We start from the raw sequence: 20,905 nt of genomic DNA, 5'->3' as shown, positions 1-20,905 counted from the left end.
CCTGGTATAGTTGTCATGGTATAGTTGTCCTATAGTTGTTCTGGTATAGTTGTGCTGGTATAGGTGTTGTGGTATAGTTGTGCTGGTATAGGTGTTGTGGTATAGTTGTCCTGGTATAGTTGTCATGGTATAGTTGTCCTGGTATAGTTGTCCTGGTATAGTTGTGCTGGTATAGGTGTTGTGGTATAGTTGTGCTGGTATAGGTGTTGTGGTATAGTTGTCCTGGTATAGTTGTCATGGTATAGTTGTCCTATAGTTGTTCTGGTATAGTTGTCCTATAGTTGTTCTGGTATAGTTGTCCTGGTATAGTTGTGCTGGTATAGGTGTTGTGGTATAGTTGTCCTGGTATAGTTGTCCTGGTATAGTTGTCCTGGTATAGTTGTCCTGGTATAGTTGTTCTGGTATAGTTGTCCTGGTATAGTTGTCCTGGTATAGTTGTCCTGGTATAGTTGTCCTGGTATAGTTGTCCTGGTATAGTTGTCCTGGTATAGTTGTTCTGGTATAGTTGTCCTGGTATAGTTGTCCTATAGTTGTCCTGGTATAGTTGTCCTGGTATAGTTGTCCTGGTATAGTTGTCCTGGTATAGTTGTCCTGGTATAGTTGTCCTATAGTTGTCCTGGTATAGTTGTCCTGGTATAGTTGTCCTGGTATAGTTGTCCTGGTATAGTTGTTCTGGTATAGTTGTCCTGGTATAGTTGTCCTATAGTTGTCCTGGTATAGTTGTCCTGGTATAGTTGTCCTGGTATAGTTGTCCTGGTATTGTTGTCCTGGTATAGTTGTCCTGGTATAGTTGTCCTGGTATAGTTGTCCTGGTATAGTTGTCCTGGTATAGTTGTCCTGGTATAGTTGCCCTATAGTTGTCCTGGTATAGTTGTCCTGGTATAGTTGTCCTGGTATAGTTGTCCTGGTATAGTTGTCCTGGTATTGTTGTCCTGGTATAGTTGTCCTGGTATAGTTGTCCTGGTATAGTTGTCCTGGTATAGTTGTCCTATAGTTGTCCTGGTATAGTTGTCCTGGTATAGTTGTCCTGGTATAGTTGTCCTGGTATAGTTGTCCTGGTATAGTTGTTCTGGTATAGTTGTCCTGGTATAGTTGTCCTATAGTTGTCCTGGTATAGTTGTCCTGGTATAGTTGTCCTGGTATAGTTGTCCTATAGTTGTCCTGGTATAGTTGTCCTGGTATAGTTGTCCTGGTATAGTTGTCCTGGTATAGTTGTTCTGGTATAGTTGTCCTGGTATAGTTGTCCTGGTATAGTTGTCCTGGTATAGTTGTGCTGGTATAGTTGTCCTGGTATAGTTGTCCTGGTATAGTTGTCCTGGTATAGTTGTCCTGGTATAGTTGTCCTGGTATAGTTGTCCTATAGTTGTCCTGGTATAGTTGTCCTGGTATAGTTGTCCTGGTATAGTTGTCCTGGTATAGTTGTCCTGGTATAGTTGTGCTGGTATAGTTGTCCTGGTATAGTTGTCCTGGTATAGTTGTCCTGGTATAGTTGTCCTGGTATAGTTGTCCTGGTATACTCCAGTCCTCAAGTGGCCTGATTGGAGTCACACTTTTTTTTTTTTTACATCCCTAGCAAACACAGATGATTTGTCAAATGTCATTCTAAACTGAAGGTCATGATTCGGTGATTATTGGAGTCAGATGTGTTAATAAGCTGGGGCAGGGGGCAAAACTGTGACACCAATCACAGGCCCTGGAGGAATGCAATTGCCCCGCCCATGTTCTAATGTCTCTCTCTTCCACTTCCTGTTTCTGTCCACTAGATGGTAGTAATGCTCCAGTCAGATAACCCTCAGTTTAGTTTCTATGGACAGTAGTCAAAACTACATTTACCAAGTGAAAGCCAACTAACTCTACACCATGTGTATTATTCACTGTATAGAATAATTTACTGTAAAACCACTGAATTTTTTTTCGTAAAATCACAGTGCAAAGAAAATGTGAATATTAATTACAGGAAATGTCCAGAAAAATGCATGTTTAAAAATGACCTATTAAAGTACTGTGAAATAACATATATTTTTTTTTACAGTGTACTGTTCCTCATACATGCTTAATTGAGTCTTATGTTGTGATGCAAATAGCACAAAAAAAAACAGGTCATACTGGTGAACATTTCTACAAAGATCGCAGACATGAACAAGACTAGAATAACATCTCTCATAGGGTGAAACCGATAGATTAAAACAAATGTACATTTCAATAGGGACAAAATAATATCATTTTAGGCACTTGTTATATGGGGCAGACAGCAATCAGACTATCACATTGTTTGTTGTATGTTTTTGATCCCTTATTGTACCAGGTAAATTGACTGAGGCCTCGATTAGAAGCATTTAGGCTTTTAAAGACAAACGTTCAAACATTCGCAAAGATCCCATTCACCTAAAAATGCCTTAGTCTACGTCGCCTCAATCGGAAATGGCCTTTAAAAAGATGCAATTCCTAAACATAGCCCTGCTGTAGTGAACGGTGGGGTCAAGGGGAGCAAACCCGGGTGGCTGGCGTAAAATACAAACACCATCGCGCCAACAGGGTAGACCACTTGGTGGGGATTGTAAACGCGCCTCATATAGCGAGGATCGCTACACTGCCCCGTCCGGAACGGGTAGGTACCAGTGGAGGCTGCTGAGGGGAGGACGGATCATAATAATGGCTGGAACGGAGCGAATGGAATGGCATCAAATACATGGAAACCAAGTCTGAACTCAGTCCAAACCTGAGTATGTCTTGTATAGAATCAGGTTCTGGATGAGTGCATTTCATTTTTAAATTATTAACCTTTTTAGATTTGTGTTTAGGTGAGACAGCCATGTCTGTTCATCTGTGAAACAACTGTTTTTGAAAGCTGTATAGTTCAAATTACTGTCTTTATTTTACCAAATGTTTAATTCAATTTAATTCAATACATGGAAACTATGTATTTGATATATTTGATACCATTCCACTTATTCCACTCCAGCCATTACCACAAGCACGTCCTCCACAATTTAAGGTGCAACCAACCTTCTGTGGTATGTATGTTCCGTGCGTCAACTACTCAGCCCCCTCACACGTCCGGGCCGCCATCCCACTTCTGACACCAGTGTAGTGAACCGTCGGGGCAGGGAACGAAGCAAACCTGGGTCGTTGGCGTGAAAGGCAAACACCCTTCGAGTCACACCAATAAGGTGAACCCACTTGGTTGGAATTGTGACATGGCTCGTTTAGCGAGGATCGCTACAATACAAACATTGAAATAAACAAACAACTGACTGAAATGCAAAAAAATGAACGCTCATTTAAAAATTACACAATTTAAACTACACAGTAATTAAACAGTCTCACAAACTAGGGTATAGAGAACTTTTGGACTGGAACAGCTTCACTCAAGAACCCGAGGAGCCTTAATCTATTATGTATGTAACAGTATAACTTTAGACCGTCCCCTCGCCCATACCCGGGCGCGAACCAGGGACCCTCTGCACACATCACCCACGAAGCATCGTTACCCATCGCTCCACAAAAGCCACGGCCCTTGCAGAACAAGGGGAACTACTACTTCAAGGTCTCAGAGCAAGTGACGTCACCGATTGAAACGCTATTTAGCGCGCAACACCGCTAACCAGCCGTTTCACATCCGTTACATGTACACACGTGGATGAACACCAGGTGGGACTGCACAACTATTACACAACTTGGAATATGTCACTGTACTGTCTGTGTTTACAGTAGGCCTTCAGCAGAACAATCAACTATAACCAGGACTAATTATATATAGATATTCTGAAAATCCTACCAACCCAACACCAGATCAGTGTGCCCAGACCATTACTGGCAAATGATTAACAATCCAACCACTGTTTGACCTGTTGGTATAGTGTCAGTGCCAGAACAAAACAAGGTAATGTGGACAACACCCAAAGATACACGCTGACAGTTTCCTCGTGATGTAGTCTACAAAATATCGACCCTTCAATTCTGACCCACTGAGTGATACACAGGTGAAAAGCAAAGCTTCATAATCCCCTCTGAAAAGCTAGGGTGGGGAATAACAACATGACATAGCAGAGAAGTAAACAGCTTTTCCATCTGCATCAGTTTCAACACATAGGAAAATGTTCATCACAGCCTGGCTGGTCATGCCCTCTGCTTGGCGGCGTGTGTGTTATAAATCACCTCAACATGACGGCCACTGACGACAACTGCAGCACATACCTAGAAATATGGCACAGCCATGGCTGAACGTTAGCCTACATCCAGAGAGAAGTAACTTTACATAATCTAACAATAATTATTTTATCCATAGCCCAAGGTTACGCTATAACACGACCGTTCTGCTTATTGGATTTATAAACCTGAACGCTTGTTTGTATTTTCTGTATAGAACGAGAACGGGTGCCTTTGGGACCGTACTATCTGGGATCGTTGGGACGTCCCTACCCCTCATTGCAGTCGACATGGTTAAGGTTATGTGTTAAGGTAATGCGTTAAAGTAATGCATTAAGGTTATGTGTTAAGGTTGTGTTAAGGTAATGGTAGGGACGGCCCAAGGATCACAAATAGCCGTGACCATAGCCCGTGTCCCCCGGAGAGGGCAAACGGGTTCGGGAGCCATTACTTGTGACGTAACTAGCTCGTTAACCGGCTGTTTTAACTCAGACTGCTGTAGCGGCGGGGTGTAAAAGTCGGAAGTAAATGACCGACAGTGACCTCCTGGCCAAAACGTGTTGAGGCGGATAGGTCTTTACACCTCTTGTCAACTAAATAAAAGGCGCACATTATTGGTACTAAGAGCGAAGAAATATTTTATACTCGAGCAATTTCGTTAAAAAAATAAATATATAATTAAGGAGGGTGCGCAGGGTTGTGTTTTATCGTACGAGCTAGATAGAGACAGCAGCTCTTTCTCGTTTCGGTTAGTTTAGTTAATTTAGTCTGATATCTGAAGTAGCTAGACAACTGCGACAATGGATAAAGCAAAATCAATTATCGGACAAAAAGGGTCAGGATCTTGTCATGCCAACGGACTTCAGAGGGAGTTTCATTCCCAGGCCAACATCGGTGGCTGTAACGCATACAAATCAAGTGGAAACTGTAGTGGTGACAGTAGCAATATTGAACACTTCCATCACCTGCAGCCCGATCACGTCGAAGCCAATGGGTCATCTCCTGCGAAAAGATGCCGGTTACGAAGAAGAGTTGAGTCGGTGAAGAGAAACAGACCACGTAAGTGACACTGACATCTGTGTTTGCAGGTGCAATTTTTGCATTTAGTCATTTCTGTGTTTACTCGTCAAAATTACACAATTAATGTTAGGCAGCTACATGGAGGGTTTTCAAACCCCTCAACCGTAACATGTATTTAACTATTCCACAGCTATCACACCCAGTGGTTTAAAGTCCTTTATTAAAAATACTTAAAAATACTACTTAAGTAGTTTTTGGTGGTATCTTTACTTTACTATTTATATTTCTGAGTGTTGGAGTGTGACCCCTAGCTATCCATTAAATACGTTTAAAAAAAAACTAGAAAATGGTGCCCCCTTTGCTTAATATAAGGAATTTTAAATAATTTTTTACCTTTTGATACTGAAGTATATTTGAAACCAAATTCTTTTAAACTTTTACTCAAGTAGTATTTTACTGGGTGACTTTAACTTGAGTCATTTACTATTAAGGTCTCTTGACTTTGACTCAAGTATGACACATGGGTATTTTTCCCACCACAGATCACACACGATTTTAGTCTGTCAACTAATCATCGAGCACTTGATTACCGGCAGGTTAATCAGGTGAGCTAGTTTAGGGTTACAACAACATTGTGATAGGCCTACGTCTGGGTGGTGGTGGGGTGGGGTGTGGGGGGGGGGGGTCACCGGGTAGAGGTTTGTAAGCCACTGTGTTACATGTATTTAAAGAAGCTGCAATTAAATAAGTTGCATAGCCAGCTATGGGGCCAGGTTGGCGTCCCAGTGAGGATAGCCTTGGTGTTTTGGTTGATGCTCGTGTGTCGTAGACATTCTGTCTGTATACGTTTCGTCTTTTGCCCGGCAGCACCATTTCACAGAGTCAACATTCAGGTATGTGTAAAGGTGCTGTGACTACTTTAGACTGTTAGTTAGCCACCCTATTAAACTAGTTTGCTCCTAATATTAACAATGATGTGCTAGATATGATCTATTGTTAGATCCAGCCACGTTGGGGTGTTAGATCCAGCCACGTTGGGGTGTTAGGTCCAGCCACGTTGTGGTGTTAGGTCCAGCCACGTTGGGGTGTTAGATCCAGCCACGCTGGGGTGTTAGGTCCAGCCACGTTGGGGTGTTAGGTCCAGCCACGTTGGGGTGTTAGGTCCAGCCACGTTGGGGTGTTAGATCCAGCCACGTTGGGGTGTTAGATCCAGCCACGCTGGGGTGTTAGGTCCAGCCACGTTGGGGTGTTAGATCCAGCCACGTTGGGGTGTTAGGTCCAGCCACGTTGGGGTGTTAGGTCCAGCCACGCTGGGGTGTTAGGTCCAGCCACGTTGGGGTGTTAGATCCAGCCACGTTGGGGTGTTAGGTCCAGCCACGTTGGGGTGTTAGGTCCAGCCACGTTGGGGTGTTAGGTCCAGCCACGTTGGGGTGTTAGATCCTGCCACGCTGGGGTGTTAGATCCAGCCACGTTGGGGTGTTAGGTCCAGCCACGTTGGGGTGTTAGGTCCAGCCACGCTGGGGTGTTAGATCCAGCCACGTTGGGGTGTTAGGTCCTGCCACGCTGGGGTGTTAGATCCAGCCACGTTGGGGTGTTAGGTCCAGCCACGTTGGGGTGTTAGGTCCAGCCACGCTGGGGTGTTAGGTCCAGCCACGTTGGGGTGTTAGATCCAGCCACGTTGGGGTGTTAGGTCCAGCCACGTTGGGGTGTTAGGTCCAGCCACGTTGGGGTGTTAGATCCAGCCACGTTGGGGTGTTAGGTCCAGCCACGCTGGGGTGTTAGATCCAGCCACGCTGGGGTGTTAGGTCCAGCCACGTTGGGGTGTTAGGTCCAGCCACGTTGGGGTGTTAGGTCCAGCCACGTTGGGGTGTTAGATCCAGCCACGCTGTGGTGTTAGATCCAGCCACGTTGGGGTGTTAGGTCCAGCCACGTTGGGGTGTTAGATCCAGCCACGTTGGGGTGTTAGATCCAGCCACGCTGTGGTGTTAGATCCAGCCACGTTGGGGTGTTAGATCCAGCCACGCTGGGGTGTTAGATCCAGCCACGTTGGGGTGTTAGATCCAGCCACGCTGTGGTGTTAGATCCAGCCACGTTGGGGTGTTAGATCCAGCCACGCTGTGGTGTTAGATCCAGCCACGTTGGGGTGTTAGGTCCAGCCACGTTGGGGTGTTAGATCCAGCCACGTTGGGGTGTTAGATCCAGCCACGCTGTGGTGTTAGATCCAGCCACGTTGGGGTGTTAGATCCAGCCACGCTGTGGTGTTAGATCCAGCCACGCTGGGGTGTTAGATCCGGCCACGTTGGGGTGTTAGATCCAGCCACGTTGGGGTGTTAGATCCAGCCACGTTGGGGTGTTAGATCCAGCCACGTTGGGGTGTTAGATCCAGCCACGCTGTGGTGTTAGATCCAGCCACGCTGGGGTGTTAGATCCAGCCACGTTGGGGTGTTAGATCCAGCCACGTTGGGGTGTTAGATCCAGCCACGTTGGGGTGTTAGATCCAGCCACGTTGGGGTGTTAGATCAAGCCACGTTGGGGTGTTAGATCCAGCCACGTTGGGGTGTTAGATCCAGCCACGTTGGGGTGTTAGATCCAGCCACGTTGGGGTGTTAGATCCAGCCACGTTGGGGTGTTAGATCCAGCCACGTTGGGGTGTTAGATCCAGCCACGTTGGGGTGTTAGATCCAGCCACGCTGGGGTGTTAGATCCAGCCACGTTGGGGTGTTAGATCCAGCCACGTTGGGGTGTTAGATCCAGCCACGTTGGGGTGTTAGATCCAGCCACGTTGGGGTGTTAGGTCCAGCCACGTTGGGGTGTTAGGTCCAGCCACGTTGGGGTGTTAGATCCAGCCACGTTGGGGTGTTAGATCCAGCCACGTTGGGGTGTTAGGTCCAGCCACGTTGGGGTGTTAGATCCAGCCACGTTGGGGTGTTAGATCCAGCCACGTTGGGGTGTTAGATCCAGCCACGCTGGGGTGTTAGATCCAGCCACGTTGGGGTGTTAGATCCAGCCACGTTGGGGTGTTAGATCCAGCCACGTTGGGGTGTTAGATCCAGCCACGTTGGGGTGTTAGATCCAGCCACGTTGGGGTGTTAGATCCAGCCACGTTGGGGTGTTAGATCCAGCCACGTTGGGGTGTTAGATCCAGCCACGTTGGGGTGTTAGATCCAGCCACGTTGGGGTGTTAGATCCAGCCACGCTGTGGTGTTAGATCCAGCCACGTTGGGGTGTTAGATCCAGCCACGCTGTGGTGTTAGGTCCGGCCACGTTGGGGTGTTAGATCCGGCCACGTTGGGGTGTTAGGTCCGGCCACGTTGGGGTGTTAGGTCCGGCCACGTTGGGGTGTTAGGTCCGGCCACGTTGGGGTGTTAGATCCGGCCACGTTGGGGTGTTAGGTCCGGCCACGTTGGGGTGTTAGGTCCGGCCACGTTGGGGTGTTAGGTCCGGCCACGTTGGGGTGTTAGATCCGGCCACGTTGGGGTGTTAGATCCGGCCACGTTGGGGTGTTAGATCCGGCCACGTTGGGGTGTTAGATCCGGCCACGTTGGGGTGTTAGATCCAGCCACGTTGGGGTGTTAGATCCAGCCACGTTGGGGTGTTAGATCCAGCCACGTTGGGGTGTTAGGTCCAGCCACGTTGGGGTGTTAGATCCAGCCACGTTGGGGTGTTAGATCCAGCCACGTTGGGGTGTTAGATCCAGCCACGTTGGGGTGTTAGATCCAGCCACGTTGGGGTGTTAGATCCAGCCACGTTGGGGTGTTAGATCCAGCCACGTTGGGGTGTTAGATCCAGCCACGTTGGGGTGTTAGATCCAGCCACGCTGTGGTGTTAGATCCAGCCACGCTGTGGTGTTAGATCCAGCCACGTTGGGGTGTTAGATCCAGCCACGTTGGGGTGTTAGATCCAGCCACGTTGGGGTGTTAGATCCAGCCACGTTGGGGTGTTAGATCCAGCCACGCTGTGGTGTTAGATCCAGCCACGTTGGGGTGTTAGATCCAGCCACGTTGGGGTGTTAGATCCAGCCACGTTGGGGTGTTAGATCCAGCCACGTTGGGGTGTTAGGTCCAGCCACGCTGTGGTGTTAGATCCAGCCACGTTGGGGTGTTAGATCCAGCCACGTTGGGGTGTTAGGTCCAGCCACGCTGTGGTGTTAGATCCAGCCACGTTGGGGTGTTAGATCCAGCCACGTTGGGGTGTTAGGTCCAGCCACGCTGTGGTGTTAGATCCAGCCACGTTGGGGTGTTAGATCCAGCCACGCTGTGGTGTTAGATCCAGCCACGCTGTGGTGTTAGATCCAGCCACGTTGGGGTGTTAGATCCAGCCACGTTGGGGTGTTAGATCCAGCCACGTTGGGGTGTTAGATCCAGCCACGTTGGGGTGTTAGGTCCAGCCACGTTGGGGTGTTAGGTCCAGCCACGCTGTGGTGTTAGATCCAGCCACGTTGGGGTGTTAGATCCAGCCACGCTGTGGTGTTAGATCCAGCCACGCTGTGGTGTTAGGTCCAGCCACGTTGGGGTGTTAGGTCCAGCCACGCTGTGGTGTTAGATCCAGCCACGTTGGGGTGTTAGATCCAGCCACGCTGTGGTGTTAGATCCAGCCACGCTGTGGTGTTAGATCCAGCCACGTTGGGGTGTTAGATCCAGCCACGTTGGGGTGTTAGATCCAGCCACGTTGGGGTGTTAGATCCAGCCACGCTGTGGTGTTAGATCCAGCCACGTTGGGGTGTTAGATCCAGCCACGTTGGGGTGTTAGATCCAGCCACGTTGGGGTGTTAGATCCAGCCACGCTGTGGTGTTAGATCCAGCCACGTTGGGGTGTTAGATCCAGCCACGCTGTGGTGTTAGATCCAGCCACGTTGGGGTGTTAGATCCAGCCACGTTGGGGTGTTAGATCCAGCCACGTTGGGGTGTTAGATCCAGCCACGTTGGGGTGTTAGATCCAGCCACGTTGGGGTGTTAGATCCAGCCACGTTGGGGTGTTAGATCCAGCCACGTTGGGGTGTTAGATCCAGCCACGTTGGGGTGTTAGATCCAGCCACGTTGGGGTGTTAGGTCCAGCCACGTTGGGGTGTTAGATCCAGCCACGTTGGGGTGTTAGATCCAGCCACGTTGGGGTGTTAGATCCAGCCACGTTGGGGTGTTAGATCCAGCCACGCTGTGGTGTTAGATCCAGCCACGTTGGGGTGTTAGATCCAGCCACGTTGGGGTGTTAGATCCAGCCACGTTGGGGTGTTAGATCCAGCCACGCTGTGGTGTTAGATCCAGCCACGTTGGGGTGTTAGATCCAGCCACGCTGTGGTGTTAGATCCAGCCACGTTGGGGTGTTAGATCCAGCCACGTTGGGGTGTTAGATCCAGCCACGTTGGGGTGTTAGATCCAGCCACGTTGGGGTGTTAGATCCAGCCACGTTGGGGTGTTAGATCCAGCCACGTTGGGGTGTTAGATCCAGCCACGTTGGGGTGTTAGATCCAGCCACGTTGGGGTGTTAGATCCAGCCACGTTGGGGTGTTAGATCCAGCCACGTTGGGGTGTTAGATCCAGCCACGTTGGGGTGTTAGGTCCAGCCACGTTGGGGTGTTAGATCCAGCCACGTTGGGGTGTTAGATCCAGCCACGCTGTGGTGTTAGATCCAGCCACGTTGGGGTGTTAGATCCAGCCACGTTGGGGTGTTAGATCCAGCCACGTTGGGGTGTTAGATCCAGCCAAGTTGGGGTGTTAGATCCAGCCACGTTGGGGTGTTAGATCCAGCCACGTTGGGGTGTTAGATCCAGCCACGTTGGGGTGTTAGATCCAGCCACGTTGGGGTGTTAGATCCAGCCACGTTGGGGTGTTAGATCCAGCCACGTTGGGGTGTTAGATCCAGCCACGTTGGGGTGTTAGATCCAGCCACGTTGGGGTGTTAGATCCAGCCACGTTGGGGTGTTAGATCCAGCCACGTTGGGGTGTTAGATCCAGCCACGTTGGGGTGTTAGATCCAGCCACGTTGGGGTGTTAGATCCAGCCACGTTGGGGTGTTAGATCCAGCCACGTTGGGGTGTTAGATCCAGCCACGTTGGGGTGTTAGATCCAGCCACGTTGGGGTGTTAGATCCAGCCACGTTGGGGTGTTAGATCCAGCCACGTTGGGGTGTTAGATCCAGCCACGTTGGGGTGTTAGATCCAGCCACGCTGGGGTGTTAGATCCAGCCACGCTGGGGTGTTAGATCCAGCCACGTTGGGGTGTTAGATCCAGCCACGCTGGGGTGTTAGATCCAGCCACGCTGTGGTGTTAGATCCAGCCACGCTGGGGTGTTAGATCCAGCCACGTTGGGGTGTTAGATCCAGCCACGCTGGGGTGTTAGATCCAGCCACGTTGGGGTGTTAGGTCCAGCCACGTTGGGGTGTTAGGTCCAGCCACGTTGGGGTGTTAGGTCCAGCCACGTTGGGGTGTTAGATCCAGCCACGTTGGGGTGTTAGATCCAGCCACGTTGGGGTGTTAGATCCAGCCACGTTGGGGTGTTAGATCCAGCCACGCTGGGGTGTTAGATCCAGCCACGTTGGGGTGTTAGATCCAGCCACGTTGGGGTGTTAGATCCAGCCACGTTGGGGTGTTAGATCCAGCCACGTTGGGGTGTTAGATCCAGCCACGTTGGGGTGTTAGATCCAGCCACGTTGGGGTGTTAGATCCAGCCACGTTGGGGTGTTAGATCCAGCCACGTTGGGGTGTTAGATCCAGCCACGTTGGGGTGTTAGATCCGGCCACGTTGGGGTGTTAGATCCGGCCACGTTGGGGTGTTAGATCCGGCCACGTTGGGGTGTTAGATCCGGCCACGTTGGGGTGTTAGATCCGGCCACGTTGGGGTGTTAGATCCGGCCACGTTGGGGTGTTAGATCCGGCCACGTTGGGGTGTTAGATCCGGCCACGTTGGGGTGTTAGATCCGGCCACGTTGGGGTGTTAGATCCAGCCACGTTGGGGTGTTAGATCCAGCCACGTTGGGGTGTTAGATCCAGCCACGTTGGGGTGTTAGATCCAGCCACGTTGGGGTGTTAGATCCAGCCACGTTGGGGTGTTAGATCCAGCCACGTTGGGGTGTTAGATCCAGCCACGTTGGGGTGTTAGATCCAGCCACGTTGGGGTGTTAGATCCAGCCACGTTGGGGTGTTAGATCCAGCCACGCTGTGGTGTTAGGTCCAGCCACGTTGGGGTGTTAGGTCCAGCCACGCTGTGGTGTTAGATCCAGCCACGTTGGGGTGTTAGATCCAGCCACGCTGTGGTGTTAGATCCAGCCACGCTGTGGTGTTAGATCCAGCCACGTTGGGGTGTTAGATCCAGCCACGTTGGGGTGTTAGATCCAGCCACGCTGTGGTGTTAGATCCAGCCACGCTGTGGTGTTAGATCCAGCCACGTTGGGGTGTTAGATCCAGCCACGTTGGGGTGTTAGATCCAGCCACGCTGTGGTGTTAGATCCAGCCACGCTGTGGTGTTAGGTCCAGCCACGTTGGGGTGTTAGGTCCAGCCACGCTGTGGTGTTAGATCCAGCCACGTTGGGGTGTTAGATCCAGCCACGCTGTGGTGTTAGATCCAGCCACGCTGTGGTGTTAGATCCAGCCACGTTGGGGTGTTAGATCCAGCCACGTTGGGGTGTTAGATCCAGCCACGTTGGGGTGTTAGATCCAGCCACGCTGTGGTGTTAGATCCAGCCACGTTGGGGTGTTAGATCCAGCCACGTTGGGGTGTTAGATCCAGCCACGTTGGGGTGTTAGATCCAGCCACGCTGTGGTGTTAGATCCAGCCACGTTGGGGTGTTAGATCCAGCCACGCTGTGGTGTTAGATCCAGCCACGTTGGGGTGTTAGATCCAGCCACGTTGGGGTGTTAGATCCAGCCACGTTGGGGTGTTAGATCCAGCCACGTTGGGGTGTTAGATCCAGCCACGTTGGGGTGTTAGATCCAGCCACGTTGGGGTGTTAGATCCAGCCACGTTGGGGTGTTAGATCCAGCCACGTTGGGGTGTTAGATCCAGCCACGTTGGGGTGTTAGGTACAGCCACGTTGGGGTGTTAGGTCCAGCCACGTTGGGGTGTTAGATCCAGCCACGTTGGGGTGTTAGGTCCAGCCACGTTGGGGTGTTAGGTCCAGCCACGTTCGGGTGTTAGGTCCAGCCACGTTGGGGTGTTAGGTCCAGCCACGTTGGGGTGTTAGATCCAGCCACGTTGGGGTGTTAGATCCAGCCACGCTGGGGTGTTAGGTCCAGCCACGCTGTGGTGTTAGATCCAGCCACGCTGTGGTGTTAGATCCAGCCACGCTGTGGTGTTAGATCCAGCCACGTTGGGGTGTTAGATCCAGCCACGTTGGGGTGTTAGATCCAGCCACGTTGGGGTGTTAGATCCAGCCACGTTGGGGTGTTAGATCCAGCCACGTTGGGGTGTTAGATCCAGCCACGTTGGGGTGTTAGATCCAGCCACGCTGTGGTGTTAGATCCAGCCACGTTGGGGTGTTAGATCCAGCCACGTTGGGGTGTTAGGTCCAGCCACGTTGGGGTGTTAGGTCCAGCCACGTTGGGGTGTTAGGTCCAGCCACGTTGGGGTGTTAGATCCAGCCACGCTGTGGTGTTAGATCCAGCCACGTTGGGGTGTTAGATCCAGCCACGTTGGGGTGTTAGATCCAGCCACGTTGGGGTGTTAGATCCAGCCACGCTGTGGTGTTAGATCCAGCCACGTTGGGGTGTTAGATCCAGCCACGTTGGGGTGTTAGATCCAGCCACGTTGGGGTGTTAGATCCAGCCACGTTGGGGTGTTAGATCCAGCCACGCTGTGGTGTTAGATCCAGCCACGTTGGGGTGTTAGATCCAGCCACGTTGGGGTGTTAGATCCAGCCACGCTGTGGTGTTAGATCCAGCCACGTTGGGGCGTTAGATCCAGCCACGTTGGGGCGTTAGATCCAGCCACGTTGGGGTGTTAGATCCAGCCACGTTGGGGTGTTAGATCCAGCCACGTTGGGGTGTTAGATCCAGCCACGTTGGGGTGTTAGATCCAGCCACGTTGGGGTGTTAGATCCAGCCACGTTGGGGTGTTAGATCCAGCCACGTTGGGGTGTTAGATCCAGCCACGTTGGGGTGTTAGATACAGCCACGTTGTGGTGTTAGGTCCAGCCACGTTGGGGTGTTAGATCCAGCCACGCTGTGGTGTTAGATCCAGCCACGCTGTGGTGTTAGATCCAGCCACGTTGTGGTGTTAGATCCAGCCACGTTGGGGTTGTTAGATCCAGCCACGCTGTGGTGTTAGATCCAGCCACGTTGTGGTGTTAGATCCAGCCACGTTGTGGTGTTAGATCCAGCCACGTTGGGGTGTTAGATCCAGCCACGTTGGGGTGTTAGATCCAGCCACGTTGTGGTGTTAGATCCAGCCACGTTGGGGTGTTAGATCCAGCCACGTTGTGGTGTTAGATCCAGCCACGTTGGGGTGTTAGATCCAGCCACGTTGGGGTGTTAGGTCCAGCCACGTTGGGGTGTTAGATCCAGCCACGTTGGGGTGTTAGATCCAGCCACGTTGTGGTGTTAGATCCAGCCACGTTGTGGTGTTAGATCCAGCCACGCTGTGGTGTTAGATCCAGCCACGCTGTGGTGTTAGATCCAGCCACGCTGTGGTGTTAGATCCAGCCACGTTGGGGTTGTTAGATCCAGCCACGCTGTGGTGTTAGATCCAGCCACGCTGTGGTGTTAGATCCAGCCACGTTGGGGTGTTAGATCCAGCCACGTTGGGGTGTTAGATCCAGCCACGTTGGGGTGTTAGATCCAGCCACGTTGTGGTGTTAGATCCAGCCACGTTGGGGTGTTAGATCCAGCCACGTTGGGGTGTTAGGTCCAGCCACGTTGGGGTGTTAGGTCCAGCCACGCTGGGGTGTTAGGTCCAGCCACGTTGGGGTGTTAGATCCAGCCACGTTGGGGTGTTAGGTCCAGCCACGTTGGGGTGTTAGGTCCAGCCACGCTGGGGTGTTAGATCCAGCCACGTTGGGGTGTTAGATCCAGCCACGTTGGGTGTTAGATCCAGCCACGTTGGGGTGTTAGATCCAGCCACGTTGGGGTGTTAGATCCAGCCACGTTGGGGTGTTAGATCCAGCCACGTTGGGGTGTTAGATCCAGCCACGTTGGGGTGTTAGATCCAGCCACGTTGGGGTGTTAGATCCAGCCACGTTGGGGTGTTAGATCCAGCCACGTTGGGGTGTTAGATCCAGCCACGTTGGGGTGTTAGATCCAGCCACGTTGGGGTGTTAGATCCAGCCACGTTGGGGTGTTAGATCCAGCCACGTTGTGGTGTTAGATCCAGCCACGTTGGGGTGTTAGATCCAGCCACGTTGGGGTGTTAGATCCAGCCACGTTGGGGTGTTAGATCCAGCCACGTTGGGGTGTTAGATCCAGCCACGTTGGGGTGTTAGATCCAGCCACGTTGGGGTGTTAGATCCAGCCACGTTGGGGTGTTAGATCCAGCCACGTTGGGTGTTAGATCCAGCCACGTTGGGGTGTTAGATCCAGCCACGTTGGGGTGTTAGATCCAGCCACGTTGGGGTGTTAGATCCAGCCACGTTGTGGTGTTAGATCCAGCCACGTTGTGGTGTTAGATCCAGCCACGCTGGGGTGTTAGGTCCAGCCACGTTGGGGTGTTAGATCCAGCCACGTTGGGGTGTTAGATCCAGCCACGTTGGGGTGTTAGATCCAGCCACGTTGTGGTGTTAGATCCAGCCACGTTGTGGTGTTAGATCCAGCCACGTTGTGGTGTTAGATCCAGCCACGCTGGGGTGTTAGATCCAGCCACGTTGTGGTGTTAGATCCAGCCACGTTGTGGTGTTAGATCCAGCCACGCTGGGGTGTTAGGTCCAGCCACGTTGGGGTGTTAGATCCAGCCACGTTGGGGTGTTAGATCCAGCCACGTTGGGGTGTTAGATCCAGCCACGTTGGGGTGTTAGATCCAGCCACGTTGGGGTGTTAGATCCAGCCACGTTGGGGTGTTAGATCCAGCCACGTTGGGGTGTTAGATCCAGCCACGTTGGGGTGTTAGATCCAGCCACGCTGGGGTGTTAGGTCCAGCCACGTTGGGGTGTTAGATCCAGCCACGTTGGGGTGTTAGATCCAGCCACGTTGGGGTGTTAGATCCAGCCACGTTGTGGTGTTAGATCCAGCCACGTTGTGGTGTTAGATCCAGCCACGTTGTGGTGTTAGATCCAGCCACGCTGGGGTGTTAGATCCAGCCACGTTGTGGTGTTAGATCCAGCCACGTTGTGGTGTTAGATCCAGCCACGCTGGGGTGTTAGGTCCAGCCACGTTGGGGTGTTAGATCCAGCCACGTTGGGGTGTTAGATCCAGCCACGTTGGGGTGTTAGATCCAGCCACGTTGGGGTGTTAGATCCAGCCACGTTGGGGTGTTAGATCCAGCCACGTTGGGGTGTTAGATCCAGCCACGTTGGGGTGTTAGATCCAGCCACGTTGGGGTGTTAGATCCAGCCACGTTGGGGTGTTAGATCCAGCCACGTTGTGGTGTTAGATCCAGCCACGTTGGGGTGTTAGATCCAGCCACGTTGGGGTGTTAGATCCAGCCACGTTGGGGTGTTAGATCCAGCCACGTTGTGGTGTTAGATCCAGCCACGTTGTGGTGTTAGATCCAGCCACGCTGGGGTGTTAGGTCCAGCCACGTTGGGGTGTTAGATCCAGCCACGTTGGGGTGTTAGATCCAGCCACGTTGGGGTGTTAGATCCAGCCACGTTGTGGTGTTAGATCCAGCCACGTTGTGGTGTTAGATCCAGCCACGTTGGGGTGTTAGATCCAGCCACGTTGTGGTGTTAGATCCAGCCACGTTGGGGTGTTAGATCCAGCCACGTTGGGGTGTTAGATCCAGCCACGTTGTGGTGTTAGATCCTGCCACGTTGGGGTGTTAGATCCTGCCACGTTGGGGTGTTAGATCCAGCCACGCTGTGGTGTTAGATCCAGCCACGCTGTGGTGTTAGATCCAGCCACGCTGTGGTGTTAGATCCAGCCACGTTGGGGTTGTTAGATCCAGCCACGCTGTGGTGTTAGATCCAGCCACGTTGTGGTGTTAGATCCAGCCACGCTGTGGTGTTAGATCCAGCCACGTTGGGGTGTTAGATCCAGCCACGTTGGGGTGTTAGATCCAGCCACGTTGGGGTGTTAGATCCAGCCACGTTGGGGTGTTAGATCCAGCCACGTTGGGGTGTTAGATCCAGCCACGTTGTGGTGTTAGATCCAGCCACGTTGTGGTGTTAGATCCAGCCACGTTGGGGTGTTAGATCCAGCCACGTTGGGGTGTTAGATCCAGCCACGTTGTGGTGTTAGATCCAGCCACGTTGGGGTGTTAGATCCAGCCACGTTGGGGTGTTAGATCCAGCCACGTTGGGGTGTTAGATCCAGCCACGCTGGGGTGTTAGATCCAGCCACGCTGGGGTGTTAGATCCAGCCACGTTGGGGTGTTAGATCCAGCCACGTTGTGGTGTTAGATCCAGCCACGTTGTGGTGTTAGATCCAGCCACGTTGGGGTGTTAGATCCAGCCACGTTGGGGTGTTAGATCCAGCCACGTTGGGGTGTTAGATCCAGCCACGTTGTGGTGTTAGATCCAGCCACGTTGGGGTGTTAGATCCAGCCACGTTGGGGTGTTAGATCCAGCCACGTTGGGGTGTTAGATCCAGCCACGTTGGGGTGTTAGATCCAGCCACGTTGGGGTGTTAGATCCAGCCACGCTGTGGTGTTAGATCCAGCCACGTTGTGGTGTTAGATCCAGCCACGTTGGGGTGTTAGGTCCAGCCACGTTGGGGTGTTAGATCCAGCCACGCTGTGGTGTTAGATCCAGCCACGTTGGGGTGTTAGATCCAGCCACGCTGTGGTGTTAGATCCAGCCACGCTGGGGTGTTAGATCCAGCCACGTTGGGGTGTTAGGTCCAGCCACGTTGGGGTGTTAGATCCAGCCACGTTGGGGTGTTAGATCCAGCCACGTTGTGGTGTTAGATCCAGCCACGTTGGGGTGTTAGATCCAGCCACGTTGGGGTGTTAGATCCAGCCACGTTGGGGTGTTAGATCCAGCCACGTTGTGGTGTTAGATCCAGCCACGTTGGGGTGTTAGATCCAGCCACGTTGGGGTGTTAGATCCAGCCACGTTGGGGTGTTAGATCCAGCCACGTTGGGGTGTTAGATCCAGCCACGTTGGGGTGTTAGGTCCAGCCACGTTGGGGTGTTAGATCCAGCCACGTTGTGGTGTTAGATCCAGCCACGCTGTGGTGTTAGATCCAGCCACGTTGGGGTGTTAGATCCAGCCACGTTGGGGTGTTAGATCCAGCCACGTTGGGGTGTTAGATCCAGCCACGTTGGGGTGTTAGATCCAGCCACGTTGTGGTGTTAGATCCGGCCACGCTGTGGTGTTAGATCCGGCCACGTTGGGGTGTTAGATCCAGCCACGTTGGGGTGTTAGATCCGGCCACGTTGTGGTGTTAGATCCAGCCACGTTGGGGTGTTAGATCCAGCCACGTTGTGGTGTTAGATCCGGCCACGCTGTGGTGTTAGATCCAGCCACGTTGGGGTGTTAGATCCAGCCACGTTGGGGTGTTAGATCCAGCCACGTTGGGGTGTTAGATCCAGCCACGTTGTGGTGTTAGATCCAGCCACGTTGGGGTGTTAGATCCAGCCACGTTGGGGTGTTAGATCCAGCCACGTTGGGGTGTTAGATCCAGCCACGTTGGGGTGTTAGATCCAGCCACGTTGGGGTGTTAGATCCAGCCACGTTGTGGTGTTAGATCCAGCCACGTTGGGGTGTTAGATCCAGCCACGTTGTGGTGTTAGATCCAGCCACGTTGGGGTGTTAGATCCAGCCACGTTGGGGTGTTAGATCCAGCCACGTTGGGGTGTTAGATCCAGCCACGTTGGGGTGTTAGATCCAGCCACGTTGGGGTGTTAGGTCCAGCCACGCTGGGGTGTTAGATCCAGCCACGCTGGGGTGTTAGGTCCAGCCACGTTGGGGTGTTAGGTCCAGCCACGTTGGGGTGTTAGGTCCAGCCACGTTGGGGTGTTAGATCCAGCCACGCTGTGGTGTTAGATCCAGCCACGTTGGGGTGTTAGGTCCAGCCACGTTGGGGTGTTAGATCCAGCCACGTTGGGGTGTTAGATCCAGCCACGTTGGGGTGTTAGATCCAGCCACGTTGGGGTGTTAGATCCAGCCACGTTGTGGTGTTAGATCCAGCCACGTTGTGGTGTTAGATCCAGCCACGTTGGGGTGTTAGATCCAGCCACGTTGGGGTGTTAGATCCAGCCACGTTGGGGTGTTAGATCCAGCCACGTTGGGGTGTTAGATCCAGCCACGTTGGGGTGTTAGATCCAGCCACGTTGTGGTGTTAGATCCAGCCACGTTGTGGTGTTAGATCCAGCCACGTTGTGGTGTTAGATCCAGCCACGTTGGGGTGTTAGATCCAGCCACGTTGTGGTGTTAGATCCAGCCACGTTGTGGTGTTAGATCCAGCCACGTTGGGGTGTTAGATCCAGCCACGTTGGGGTGTTAGATCCAGCCACGTTGGGGTGTTAGATCCAGCCACGTTGGGGTGTTAGATCCAGCCACGTTGTGGTGTTAGATCCAGCCACGCTGGGGTGTTAGATCCAGCCACGTTGGGGTGTTAGGTCCAGCCACGTTGGGGTGTTAGATCCAGCCACGTTGGGGTGTTAGATCCAGCCACGCTGGGGTGTTAGATCCAGCCACGTTGGGGTGTTAGGTCCAGCCACGTTGTGGTGTTAGATCCAGCCACGTTGTGGTGTTAGATCCAGCCACGTTGGGGTGTTAGATCCAGCCACGTTGGGGTGTTAGATCCAGCCACGTTGGGGTGTTAGATCCAGCCACGTTGTGGTGTTAGATCCAGCCACGCTGGGGTGTTAGATCCAGCCACGTTGGGGTGTTAGATCCAGCCACGTTGGGGTGTTAGATCCAGCCACGTTGGGGTGTTAGATCCAGCCACGTTGTGGTGTTAGATCCAGCCACGTTGGGGTGTTAGATCCAGCCACGTTGGGGTGTTAGATCCAGCCACGTTGGGGTGTTAGATCCAGCCACGTTGTTTCAATAGAAAACAAGCGACTCCTTTTTGTTTTGACAACAGTTGCACCGTGATTGCTGTCTTCTCAGTCAGAAGGTGAAATCAATACTGATAAGAAGGCTTGGTGTACTTCGGCCAATTAGCGGCCACCCCTATCTCTGCAAGGCTGGGTGCAAGAGCCAGCCCCCCCCCCCCCCCCCGAATGTACAGCATTCCCTTTTCCCTGGTTTCTGTTAGAAGTTTTAAACTTGGGAGACGAAGCCACGATGCAAGAAAGTGTTTTATTTGCTGTGACAATAGAAACTGGGGAAACAAAGGATTGTAAAAACACTGATCTTAACTTCGCATGCCTGCATTCTTTCGGGTATTCATGAGTGTGTTTGCGTTCACCAGAGCGCACACCACTATGAAACCCAGAAACGTAAGTTGGTTTGCTATTGTTTCCACGACGGTGGAATTTGAGCCTCTCGGAACTCAGAACATACAGAATGATAGGAAACAAGGTACAGTGTTTTTTTTTTTTAGTTTGTCAAGAGTAGATTACAAATGTTGTCACAAGTAGGGCTATTCTGCACTGCCATTATTTAACACCCTCGGGGACACTGAGAAACATTCTCTCCAGTATTGTCGAGTTTCTTTCTAGTACAGACCTCCCGGCAAGTTCAACGGTCCCATTGGTTAAGCCTGCT

General features: G+C 52.2%; 1 protein-coding gene and 1 long non-coding RNA gene across 3 annotated transcripts in view; one reads left to right on the top strand and one right to left on the bottom strand.

Annotated features, from left to right (window-relative positions):
* LOC118942075 (uncharacterized) overlaps positions 1-20,905 on the bottom strand; it is a 784,985-nt gene that overhangs the window by 171,485 nt on the left and 592,595 nt on the right. The window lies entirely within an intron of this gene.
* The window catches only part of LOC110499498 (pantothenate kinase 3), a 36,836-nt gene continuing 20,077 nt past the window's right edge, over positions 4,147-20,905 (top strand). The window contains exon 1 of one of the 2 annotated variants that reach the window (XM_090213136.1): positions 4,147-5,208. In XM_090213136.1, coding sequence (XP_090069262.1) covers positions 4,950-5,208 — 259 coding nt within the window. In that variant the 5' untranslated portion in view covers positions 4,147-4,949. The remainder of the gene's footprint in view (positions 5,209-20,905) is intronic. The other variant, XM_036956370.2, reaches the window with a different exon arrangement.

This window comes from Oncorhynchus mykiss, chromosome 20 (assembly GCF_057628025.1).
Source record: "Oncorhynchus mykiss isolate SJ-2025 chromosome 20, ASM5762802v1, whole genome shotgun sequence".
In the NCBI taxonomy this organism is placed as follows: domain Eukaryota; kingdom Metazoa; phylum Chordata; class Actinopteri; order Salmoniformes; family Salmonidae; genus Oncorhynchus; species Oncorhynchus mykiss.
Note: the sequence above shows the minus strand (reverse complement) of the source record. Positions and strands in the feature narration are given on the sequence as shown.